The 12,487-nt window shown below is 38.1% G+C and overlaps 1 protein-coding gene across 1 annotated transcript in view; it reads right to left on the reverse strand.

Moving 5' to 3' along the window:
• The window catches only part of PARP8 (poly(ADP-ribose) polymerase family member 8), a 174,372-nt gene that overhangs the window by 7,845 nt on the left and 154,040 nt on the right, over window positions 1-12,487 (reverse strand). The window contains exons 19-26 of the mRNA XM_042950221.1: window positions 11,432-11,499; window positions 9,642-9,690; window positions 8,437-8,549; window positions 8,129-8,201; window positions 6,831-6,900; window positions 6,207-6,280; window positions 4,977-5,046; window positions 4,035-4,119 (exon numbers count right to left, since the gene is read on the reverse strand). Coding sequence (XP_042806155.1) covers window positions 4,035-4,119; window positions 4,977-5,046; window positions 6,207-6,280; window positions 6,831-6,900; window positions 8,129-8,201; window positions 8,437-8,549; window positions 9,642-9,690; window positions 11,432-11,499 — 602 coding nt within the window. The remainder of the gene's footprint in view (window positions 1-4,034; window positions 4,120-4,976; window positions 5,047-6,206; window positions 6,281-6,830; window positions 6,901-8,128; window positions 8,202-8,436; window positions 8,550-9,641; window positions 9,691-11,431; window positions 11,500-12,487) is intronic.

Genomic DNA, 12,487 nt, shown 5'->3' on the forward strand with positions numbered 1-12,487 from the left:
GCTCTAAAATTCCCCATTCACTGTGAAACAGGCATGTTTGTTGCATATAACTAGAGTACAATATATCCATTTGGTTTTTGCATCTTCTGCTTCGGCGAGCCCAGCTTCTAGCCCCTTTTAAAAACTGCTGCCATATTTCTAAATATTGGCCTTAATGCCTTTGTGTACATGTGTCTCAAGCCCAATCAGAAATCAAACTTTATCAGGAATCCTTAGACACTTAAAATTGGTTACAGTCTGTTCAAAACATCTAATTATTACACTTTGCCTAAAGCATTAAAATTTGATTAAGTTCATTCACTTTGAACTTATCCAACAAAATTTTTTTGAACTTATTCTTTTTTTTCTAAGTGATGTCTTCCTTTAAATTTTATTTTCAAATTTTTTTTTGATGTAGCAGGCTGTTCCCTAAAATATCCCCACAATTCTTCCTTCATTCTGTGTTGTTGTTTACTTGTTGGAAAGAGTATGAATAGGATGTTAAATTAGTGTTTTATTATCTCCATTCTAGAAATCAGATTAGCATGGAAATTACTGAAATATTTTAGTAGTTTCACTTAATAATAGATAAAAAAGAAGGAACACTAATTTATATCCTACTATCAGGTCAGACTTCTGAATGAGGAATCAGATAATGTTAATAAAAAAACCAGAATAAAATAATAAGAAAGTAAGATTTTCTGTCTGATAACAGTATATTTGTGATAACTCACTTCTTTCTCTTCAATTTATCTTTTCCTAGATGCTACCACTCACTGGGGAGGCACATCACTCACAGAACTCTGTGATTATATCCTTTATAAAGAAGCTGATGGTTGTAATTAGAATGTACATTAATTAGTGAATGGATTCTCCTTTTGATGTGTTTGAATCTTATCAATTTTCCTTAATTAGTCCCTTCTTTCCTGAGGGTGCAGAGAAAAAGGATGAAATCACATTTGCATTTATAAAGAAATGAAAATAGGGGGCACCTGGGTGGCTCAGTGGGTTAAGTGTCTGACTTCAGCTCAGGTCATGATCTCACAGTCTGTGAGTTCGAGCCCCACGTCGGGCTCTGTGCTGACAGCTCAGAGCCTGGAGCCTGCTTGAGATTCTGTGTCTCCCTCTCTCTCTGCTCCTCCTCCACTCATGCTCTCTCTCTCTCTCTCTGTCTCTATCTCTCAAAAAAATGAATAAACATTAAAAAAAATTATAAAGTGGGGCGCCTGGGTGGCGCAGTCGGTTAAGCGTCCGACTTCAGCCAGGTCACGATCTCACGGTCCGTGAGTTCGAGCCCCGCGTCAGGCTCTGGGCTGATGGCTCGGAGCCTGGAGCCTGTTTCCGATTCTGTGTCTCCCTCTCTCTCTGTCCCTCCCCCGTTCATGCTCTGTCTCTCTCTGTCCCAAAAATAAATAAACGTTGAAAAAAAAAAAAAAAAAAAGAAAAAAATTATAAAGAAATTAAAATCATTATCTTAAGAGAATTTTTTTCTTTATACTATTTGTAAAGTATCCAAATATACTAGAAGAATTTTGTTCTCTTTTCTTCAGGTGGTCTTTCCTCAAATTTTTCTTCTAATAAATACAGATATCCTTCTCTCCAGACACACACATAATACACACCCAACACATATATCCCTACAGATTTATTTTACATATAATTTATGTAAAATTTCAAAGAAATAATGCTAGAATGCATACTTAAATATCTAAATTTGATTATTTGGCTCAATACATTTGACTTTTAGCAAGTTACTAAAAGGGATAAATTAACATCAGGCTAAGGAGAGGACTTTGGAGTTACTTTCTAAATCCTAAGGCCACTCAATGAAACAACTTCGGGACTGGATGTGTCTTTGGGAAAGCCAATCTTCTAACAGAAGATAACAGTCACGATGGTAAAGAAAGAAGAGGGGAGGGGCACCTAGGTGGCTCGGTGGGTTAAGCATCCCACTCTCGATTACGGCTCACGTCATGATCTCAGTTGTGAGATTGAGCCCTGAGTCGGGCTTCACACTGAGCATGGAGCCTGCTTTGGGATTCTCTCTCCCTCTCTCTCTGCCCCTCCCCTGCTCACGTGCACAGGCTCTCTCTCTCTCTTAAAAAAAAAAAAAGAGGGAAAAAAAGTATTTAATGAGTGCCTTTCAATGGAGATCTGCATAGCACCAACTTTGTGCTCATAATAACCTTAAGCTAGCATGCAGATAGCTTCTCTAGGAACCTCCAGACCCACATGGCATCCTTGTCTACCTTGCATTCTGACCCAGGAGACCGATTTGTACGGACTCTCTCAGTATGCTCCCTGGCCCTCTACTTTCTGGTAGAGGAAATGGGGAGTCCCAGCAGGACCTTGGCAGGAGGACAAAGTCCAGGTTTCCCTTAGCTCCAGATCCACAAGGGCACCTCGGGCTATGTGTAGACTTTCAAAGCCGCTGAACTAGAAAGGGTTCTCCTGCCAGGTCTCATAATTGTTTCTTGTTCTTGTCCTTTTGGCCCTAAGTATATGTAGTAACAACAGCTGTGGTGTTACTAGATCCTGGTTACTACACTAGACCATGGTTCCCCTATAAACCATACCTTTTTAAGTAACTTACTTGTGGATGATAGAAATTATGGTATTTTGGGGGTGACCGGGTGGCTCAGTCGGTTAAGCGTCCGACTTCGGCTCAGGTCATGATCTCAGGGTTTGTGGGTTTGAGCCCCGTGTCAGGCTCTGTGCTGACAGCTCAAATCCTGGAGCCTGCTTCAGATTCTGTGTCTCCCTCTCTCTCTCTCTCTCTCTCTGATCCTCCCCTGCTCAGGCTCTGTCTCTCTCTTTCTCTCAAAAATAAATCCATATTATTATTAAAAAAAAAAAAAAGAAATTACAGTATTTTTCATGGGCCACGGGTTTCCTGTTGGGATTCTGCCCCTTAAGGTAGATATATTGTGCTACCATATCTACTGATGATACTGTACTGTACCCACTGATGAAACTTAGGAAGGTTACGTAGCATGGTTAACATCATCTAACTGGTGAGCCTGGACACAAACTGTCTAACCAAAGCAGGCTTTTTCTACAACACTTATGGCTGCTTTGGCATTAAGAAAAAAAATCTATAGATATATATATGTCTCACAATACATAACTTATGTATTAATGTGTATCAAAAATACAGAAGATATATAAATACATAATATGTAAATCAGTATCATAAGAAAGTCAGTTTTCATATTATCCAAAAGAAAACCAGGCAGTTCATAAAATTTCCATTGTCACCTGTCCATTAGGTAAGAGATCAAATGCTGTAGGCATAGCATCCTACAGATACATTATACATCGAAGCAATCTTGCTGCAGTCATTTTGACATGGCTTATAAAGCGACCCAGTGCATTTTTCCATCTTCTGTTTAGAAGACTACATAAAAGTATAAAACAGATATGCTCAATTCTTCCCCGAGGGGTTTCCTGTGATAGGACCATGGATGAGGAAGAAACAGGCAGGGGAAGGGGTTGGGAGTCAAACAAAGATGGGTGAACATCAGACAGGTTTACTGGACTTATTATTTATTTAGGGCTGAAAACTAATGCTATTACATTTTCATACAGCTCTTTTGATACAGCTGTGTCAAAAACTCCACATCAGTATGTCCTGCATCAAATTTTCATAAGGACAGGGCATTCTCATTATTGTTTTCTTCATTCCCAGTTATCGTATTTTTAAGTCCATAGATAAAGATATGTGTGTATGTGTGTATATATCTATGTTACATCTATCTGTGTGTATGTGTATATACACATATATACACGTGTACATACATGCACACATAAATGGTTAAAGAGACAGGATGTTTTTCTTCAGTTCTTCTAAATTAACATTTAAATATCACTCTGTTTTTTAGAGCTCATTAAAATAAAACAAACATTAATATAATGAGAAATTAGCTGTCTATTATATATTGGCAGCTAAAATGACCAAAAAAAAAAAAAAAAAGAAAAGAAAGAAAGAAATGTAGTCACTACTATCTCATTCATGGAGAAGACAGTAAGACACAAATGTGAACCTTTACACTTACACAAAGAAGAATCGTGTGCAGACATGATCAGTATTGGGGACGACCCATATCTCTCCATGTTTGTGCAGGTCAGGTGAGGTTATCACTGTAAGTGGAAGATAAAAGTAAAGAACTATTTTTTCTAAGTTACTATACACCTGGCTCTTAGAATCTAAAAGCAAAAAGAACATGCACAGACTAGCATATGAAAAATTGTTTAACCTAATTAGCTGTCAAAAATGTAGTAAAAACAATGAAATGTCATGTAACAATTTTATGTTTTAAACACCATCAGCGTAACAACAGGAAAGCAATCACTTGTGTATTATCAAAAGCAAACAGTCCTGACTCGGGAACTATGTGGAAAACAACTTGGTCTCCCATATAACTATCAAGGGTTGAAAACTTAAAAGGCAATTAAGAGTGGCTACTGAAAACTCTCAACACAAGGAAAAAATGCTTTTCTAGTCAAGGTCAGATTTTATAGCAAGAACAAAGAAAAGTGTATGATTTTCCAAATCGCCTATCGATTTTTCTATCCCAAGTTCAGAAGAAATGAATAATTTCAGTGTAGAAACAGAAGACCTATTTGGGTTCTCTTCTTGGTGCTTGGTTCATCTTTCCAATTTTCCATGGTATTATACATTCAAAAGCCAACTTAAAGAGGAAGGTGGCATATTAACAGAAGAGATTAGTAATACTTGATCAGGAAAATATAATTACCATTCTGAGATATCTGCCAAGAATAAAATATAGCACTGTTTGAACTCTTGCCAGTGACACTTTGTTTTTCACCTTTAACGCTCTATATTGTACCTGCTTCCCATCTGTGCCCTTAGAGAAGGTCACAAGGAATAATGCTGTCACTAATGCATTATGAGCATTCTGTAAATATACTCAAATTCCTAAATACATATAACATAGAGAATTAATGCTACAAGGTTTGTAGAACTTTCAACGTACCTTCACATAAGGCGATGCATTTTAGGTTACGGCTTTGCAGGAATTGGGATTGTTGTCCTTTTTTCTGTGACTAAATTCCAAAAGAATTTAAAAATTAGACTGAAAATGGGGCAGTTGCTCAAGTGAAAAGAGAACTCATCATCGTTAAAAAATAATAGCCCCTGAGATAGCTCCAGATTAAAAAAAAAAAGTGGGGGGGGGCTATCTAGACTAGCAGTAATATCCTTGAATTCTTTCTTAATGTCAAGCTATATTTGTTATATCATTTAATTTCTGTACATAATCATTATCAAATCACTCTCAAGATAAGTGAACTAAAAAGGCTAAATTAAAGTTTAACAGCATCACATCATAGAATTAGAACTCAAATTTATTTTCACTGGAAGCCTGGCATCCTTGTTTCAAGGGAAACAAAATTAAAATTGCATGGTCTTTTTAAACATTAAAATCAGTTATTCCAGATCATCTAACTAACCTAAAACCAACCCATTCTTACAGCACCATTAACTTAAGCTGCAGGCGTTTCAGAAAAATCTCATGTAGAAAATCTGTAGTTTTGCTTTGTTTTTAGATACTAAGTTAGCTATCCTTTTTTTTTTTTTTTTTTCAATTTAAAGTCACATTATTCATTAAGTAGATTTTTAATTGGTCCAGAATGGTTGTTTCCTCTGAAACAACAAGGGATCTGTGCTTGCTCTTTTCTCTGCCTGGAATGTTCTTCCTCCCATAGGGCTCATGGACTCACTGACTATAGGTCTCCACACAATAACCTGAGAAAGAGCACCCTTTCCTGACCAGCCCAGGGACAGTCACTCTGGTCCCATCTTCTATCTCACGGTATTAAACATCTCTGTTCCCTGATTTTTCTCCATTTTTCTCCACCACCTAGCATTCTATCTAAATATATATTTAATTCATTCACAGCCATTCAACAGAATGTAAGCTCCCAAAGGAATTCTCTATTGTTTTGCGATCTATTTTTTATCATCACTATAGCCCAATGCTTAGCAGTCTCTAAAACATTACAGGAGAAGCTTAATAAATACTTGCTGAATGTTTACTGAATAAAGGCGCTCTGATTATTACACATGAGGGTAAGTTTTGTTCCTTCATGCGTAATGACTATGTACAATGACTCTGAAGACTTAAAAAGCCAGACTTATTGATGTCCTGCTGGCTAATGAGGCTAACGTTCACTCATCACATCAGCCACTCGAGTCACTACAACACCTGTGATGTGCTGCTGCTTTTACTGCTTGAGGCCGGCTCGTCTTTGGCTGTCACCTTCTGCTTCTTGTTCATCCCTGAGGACACCAAGAAAAGAGTAATTCAGGAACAAAGCTGTATCATGCCCCTCAAATACAATCCCTTGACACTTTGCCTAAGATTTCATTGCATGGGGCACCAATGATCACGATGGGCTCCTGAAGGACCAGCTCCTGTGACTTGGGGTGGAAAGTCAGTGGGTTTAGAAGTCCTGACAGTGTTAGGAAGTAGAAAATACAGCTTTTTTAAAAAAATTGCATGGAAAATAGGGATAGGAAATTCTCTTGCTATATTTAGAAATCGATATATTTACAAAATTCGTAAATTGGTTTTAAGGGGCGCCTGGTGGCTCATTCGGTAAGTGTCTGATTCTTGATTTTGGCTCAGGTCAGATCTCAAGGTTGGTGAGATCGAGACCCGTGTCAGTCTCTGCCACTGACAGCATGGAGCCTGCTTGGGATTCTTTCTCCCTCCCTCTCTCCCTGCCCCTTCCCTGCTCACCTGCATGCATGCACGCTCTCTCTCTCTCTCGAATTAAATAAATAAACTCAAAAAAATTTAAAAAGTAACAATGAAACACACGCTTACCTGAGTAACCAAAAGATATGCTTGACATTGGACTAAGATAGATTCCACTTCCATACATTGCACCGTGGAGCTAAAAGGGGAAGAAGGGGGAGAGAAAGTGGGCAGCCAACGGTTTCAAAGGTTAATACTTTACGTAAGAAAAATTAGTCTCATGTTGGAGCATAAATTCTTAGAAAATGATAAAGCTATTTCCTAAAGGACTAATTTGAAAATAGGACTACTAATATCTTTGTCCTCAAAATTCAGTGAGTTGATACATAAAAAGTGATGGCCAGAGAAAAAAAATCTTTAATTTTAGAGTTTTCCACCTGATCTATGACAAAGTCAGTGAATTATTATAAAGTAACGTTTTTACCCAAAATATTCGACTCCAAAATACTGAAAACAAACCAGACTGCATTATATATGGTGAGGGTTTTGATTAGGACTCACATGCTAGTATAGCCACAAAGGAGCCTATTGACATTTTCATTACACAACACTGTAATCCCGTTCTTATCGCCTCTAACCTTGCAGGTTACAGTTTCATTAACTGAAACTCTTCCACTGTTCTAAGAAACTACTCAGAACAATTAAAATTCTCTCTCATTATCCCTGTCTTCTAGAACCCCTGTGCCCTATTTAGTATGAACTGAATACTAATCGAGTAAGTGTGTGTTTATGGACGTTTACATTTAACTGTATCATCTCAACTGTCACAGAGCGTGAGATCTGGCACAGGTGATGGGATTGAGCGTCTCATTTCCTGACCTCTTTCCATCCTCAGATGAAAATCAGCTGAATGAGAGTGAGGTAGGGTATTGGAGATGAAGGGAATAAATAAAGATGAGCACTATACCTGCGATATCCCGCTAACTCCCAGTGCTGCCCCAGAGACGGTAAAGCAGGCAACAGATAGCGCTTTGGCATCCAATCTCCATTTTGCTAACTCTTAGCCCTACTTTTTCTTAACGTATTCACACTTGGGCAGTGCTCAAGAAATCTGTGTTGAATTAGAAACAGAATGCTTGTACGCTTTTACTTTCTGCATGATAATTTTTCTTCTACTTAAGCTCAAAGTGACTTTACTGTTTTCTCATAGGGAATTCAATTTCTTTTCCTTTCCATCCCTATATGATGTATAGGTCAATTCTGCTTCAGTTATTTTGTGAACATTACTTACGCCTTTTAAAAATCCTATGTAATTTTTTGAAGCCCGCTTGCTTACCCCTTTTCACATAAGAACAAAACACCAGGACTGCTTATTGAACTCTAACACAAAAGTATATATGGTCTTGGTAAAGCATCCAGAACCTTACCTGCAGTCTAGTATTAGAAGCAACGACCAGACCATTCCTCAGAATAGAGTGCCAGTTTTCAATATGTGAGCCACTAAAGCACAGAGGAGGGGAAGGACAAGGTAAAACCAAACATTAATAATCCTCTAAAGTAGCCACAGTATGATAAATCATGTACCTTCAGAAAGTCCTGAATTTTCAAGTCAAGTATCAGGCACTGGACTACTCAGTGCTCACAGCCAACTACTACAAGTGAATGTTTTCCTCCCCACACGTTTCTGGAAGACTGAGGTGAAGCTATATCCCCATCAGCGTTAAACCATACTCACTGAAATGCAAAGGTGCTTCCAAAGAGTTTTTTAGCAGCTCTAAAATTAGATTCTTTGGCTGGTGGACTGCTGAGAAGAAGGAACTGATGTGGAGTATGCATAAATTTCAGTTGCTGCCATTTAAAATAATGACAAATGAAAACATGTCAAAATTAACATAGAATCAGACTGATGACAATTTCAAATTTTACTGGCTTTAGAAATATCTAGATTCAAGCCACACGAATTTACACTAACAGGACCATTCATTAAAAAAAAAAAAAACCTACATAAATGATAAATCATATGGAGTTGCTGATAGGAAGGGTAATTCTTTAGGCTAATGGAAAAGGAACAGGAGACAGACAATCCAAAGTCATTTATATTTAGCTTTGGAATACATTGTGTAATCGTGTCCAAGCAGATCTGCCTTCCTAATTATGTTTCTTTTTGAGACTTTTATTACTGAATTCCCTAAGTATCCACTAGCTATTCAACTGGGGAAATATCTGAGTTTGCTAAGCAGAAAAGAAAAGTTAGTTCAAGATTTTAAAACTGCAAAAATTACCATCGTCATGCTTTATTTGCATATGCTTATAAATCTGGAAATTGCCTACATTCACATAGAGTTTCCCCTTTGTTCATGGAAAGAAATTAAAACAGAATCTTTTGAATTAGTTGCCCGACAAATTTTCTAATTGCTGCCCTTTCACTTAGGAATGTATTTGTATAGGAATACAATATAAAGGAATCTCACAGTTTAGACATTCACAGACAGGAGAGCTGAGATTCTGGATACTGATCTCCTTAGGTAATGATCACAACTGAAATCAGTCCATTGGCTTTTCATTTATTTTGTAAGCATATTAAGCTGATAAGGCAGTATCTTTCTTGACAACAAGAAACTGACAATGATAAAAATAAAAACCACAATACCTTTCTCTGCTCAATCTCCAGATTCCTCCTATCACTTGCAGAATAACTAAATGATTTCATATTGACCCTTTTACTCACTTAAAAGTTCAGGGCAGCAGCCTGAATTTGAATTTGATTTCTTGGGAAAACCTAGAGCTTGTGCCCATATGGTCATTTCAAACTGAAGAATGAGGCCTAACCTGAGATTACTTCCATTTCCTGGAGAGGCTGCCTAAACATCACAGGGTCAGTTCTCCCAACTAGTCAGGACTGTTCCCATTTCTGTATGTATATGTGAAAAAACAACTTACCCTGTTAACTGGCAGTTTCACAATATGTGACCTATTACTTGAAATAACCCTGAAATTAATTAAAATAATCCATCAGTCACAAATACATGCCAAATATATTTAAAGTTTTCTTCTTTAGTTGGCAAGTGAATGGAACTAACGTTTGCTGTGACATTAACTAAACTGAGTGATCCTTGTACTTAGTTACATCAGTTTGCTTTGTTCCTAACACAACTGAAAGAGCTCATGTAACAAAAAAGATAATATTTTTTATCTGAGAACGCAGAAGTAGTTCCTTACACCCTAAAAGTGTGATCTTTAATCATCACCCCCCTCAGACATCAGCAAAATGAACATTTCTAAATATATTTTCACATGACGATCACGTAAATACAAAGATTAGAAGCTGATTCCTACAACCGCTTCTTTGGCTCTTCCCTACATTGTCTAATTAAGAATGAGTTTTTACGAGATCTTTTTCTTTCTTTAAATATTTGAGGATCTTTGTGCTGATATATACAGTGGTTTACACACAAGCTGTTATTCACCATATTTAGACACTGAGCTTGAAAAAAATTCAATTCAGGTATCTGAAAGAACTGATGATTTTATGCTTTTCAGTACAGAAAATAATAATAAGGAAAACTCTAAAACATTTTGGTAGATTTTCTTCTCCTTGAAAGATGCGTGACTAACAAACTGAAGAAAATGATCACAAATAAAAGTTGACAATCAGAGGCTGACTACAGGGGGTGGAAAAAAAAGATTCAATATTTGAGATTTTTACCTTCATTTTGAATATGACTTAATGTGAGAATTTGAAAAGTTAAAATGAAAACTATGTGTTATTCTACTCGATCCATCAGAATTTTAATAATAAGATCAAAAAAGGTACAAAGAAGAAAGACTGCCAAATCTAATTCTTAAAGTCTTATTAGAGTAAGTGCTCACTGTAAGATTCTAAGTGAAAGCTAAGTAATCAGACGCATTTTTTCTCCTTTGCTCATCTTTTCATTTTTTTAAAAAGGTTGTAGCATAGAATCAATCTCATGCAAATCAATCTCTCATAATCTTCACATTTGTGTTACTGCATGATGGTCGTGATGAATTCCAGTCTTTAAGTTTTTAGTGACTTCAAAGAGACTTGTACATAAAACCCTTGTAGGTATGGGGAGTAGATACTATTGTTTTCATCTTGCAAGTAAGAAACCGGAGGGCAAAGGGTTTTGTGGCAGGCATGGTAGGAGGGGAGCTCTCAAGCCACGCTCCTGTTCTCGCTCAGCCCTCCTAGGATCCCTGTGGGACTACGGCCTTGCCCCTCACCACGCTCACTCTGAGCAGGGCATCACCTGCAGCCGGCAAACAAAGAGCTCATCAAGTTTATGCTGTCCTTGTTAAGGGAGTGAACCGTACGAGACATACATTTTAGAAAGGTTTTCAGTAAGTGTTTGAAACAGTGAGTATTGTCACTCAGTCCTCACTTAACGAGACAATTAAATGAACCAAAACGGCTTCACCATTAGAATCCAGCTAATCACATTTTTTAAAATAACGGACAAACTGCCATCAAATACACTGTATACCTGTGTAGCGCGTAGGACAGCATTTTCTTCCCCTTGTGATATACAAGTTTCAATTAAAGTGAGAGTCATTACGGACTCTGATTATAAAATCACCAGGCCTCACAGGCTTGCAGAACTGTAGCATTGCAGGCCTCGTAAAATGGGGCCCTCCCCCTCCCCCCTCTCCGCTTAAAGCAGGCAGTAGAAAACGATGCCGTTTTAATGAAGAGGAAAACTAAAATTGTATACCATTGCAGCAGGGGATGAGCAAGGGGGTCCTGTTTATCCATCTGCTTCTTGATTTCGAGATACGGTGCCTGAAAAAAAGTCATTATACTTCGTGATTTCTCTCATAAATTCCTTTCTTCCTTTTTGTTTTTCCTTTTTGCAACAGGAAAATCAGGTTGAACAGGTGTACCTAATCTAGTTAAACCCGGAAGCCCGTGGCTGTGAAGTGGTAACAAACAGCAACAATTTACCCTTCTTGTTCCCCCCACAAGGCCAGGTGAACTCGGAACTTCCACATAGCACGATGGACTTGCGCCAACATTTTGTTACCCAGAGAGGTTTCATCAAGCTTTAGCCTGGCTTCCTGGTACTAGGCCATGTCCCTAAAGGTGATGCCGGGCATCACGCTGAGTCTCTGTTCAAAGTAATATAATGCCGCCCAACCACAAGAGGTATCTTGTCCCAACCTACACTGCCAACCTTCCGGTAATTCTCTACTTATCCCCCTGCTGCAATTTTCCTGTTCCCCACAGCTTCCTAGTTTCACTACTCCACGAGCCCCTCTTGGTCCCTTGCTGTACGCACTTTAAAAACCTCAGTCACCTTGGTCCTACTCGGAGGTTACCTCGCTCAAGCTGCAAGTCTCTCTTTCCCACTCCAGTCCTCAAATAAAATCTATCTCGCCACCTTTAACAAGTGTTGGGTGCCATTTCTCTTCGAAAATGACTGTTTTTAACTTTTAACTAACATCAAAGCAAACCTTGTATCATAGCTACTACTCATGCTCCTATCCTAGGGTCCTGACTTAGGTCTAGAGCTTTACAGGAAAAAACTGGACAAAATTTACGTAGGAAGAGCCCTTCTTTTGAAAGTTTTTCCTGGAATTTACCCAGACAATTAACCTTTTCAGAGAACAAGAGGCAATCTGTCTGTGGCAATTTAGGTCTATCTATAAGGTCAGTACATTCTAGAAAATAGCACGGTATTATGTTATATTTATTGGGAGAGGTTTAAAGATATGACACAGTGAACCCTGACGGCATCCCTACGAAGCACACACTGGAAGGCGATGCCACG

The sequence above is a fragment of the Panthera leo genome, chromosome A1 (genome assembly GCF_018350215.1).
Source record: "Panthera leo isolate Ple1 chromosome A1, P.leo_Ple1_pat1.1, whole genome shotgun sequence".
NCBI lineage: Eukaryota > Metazoa > Chordata > Mammalia > Carnivora > Felidae > Panthera > Panthera leo.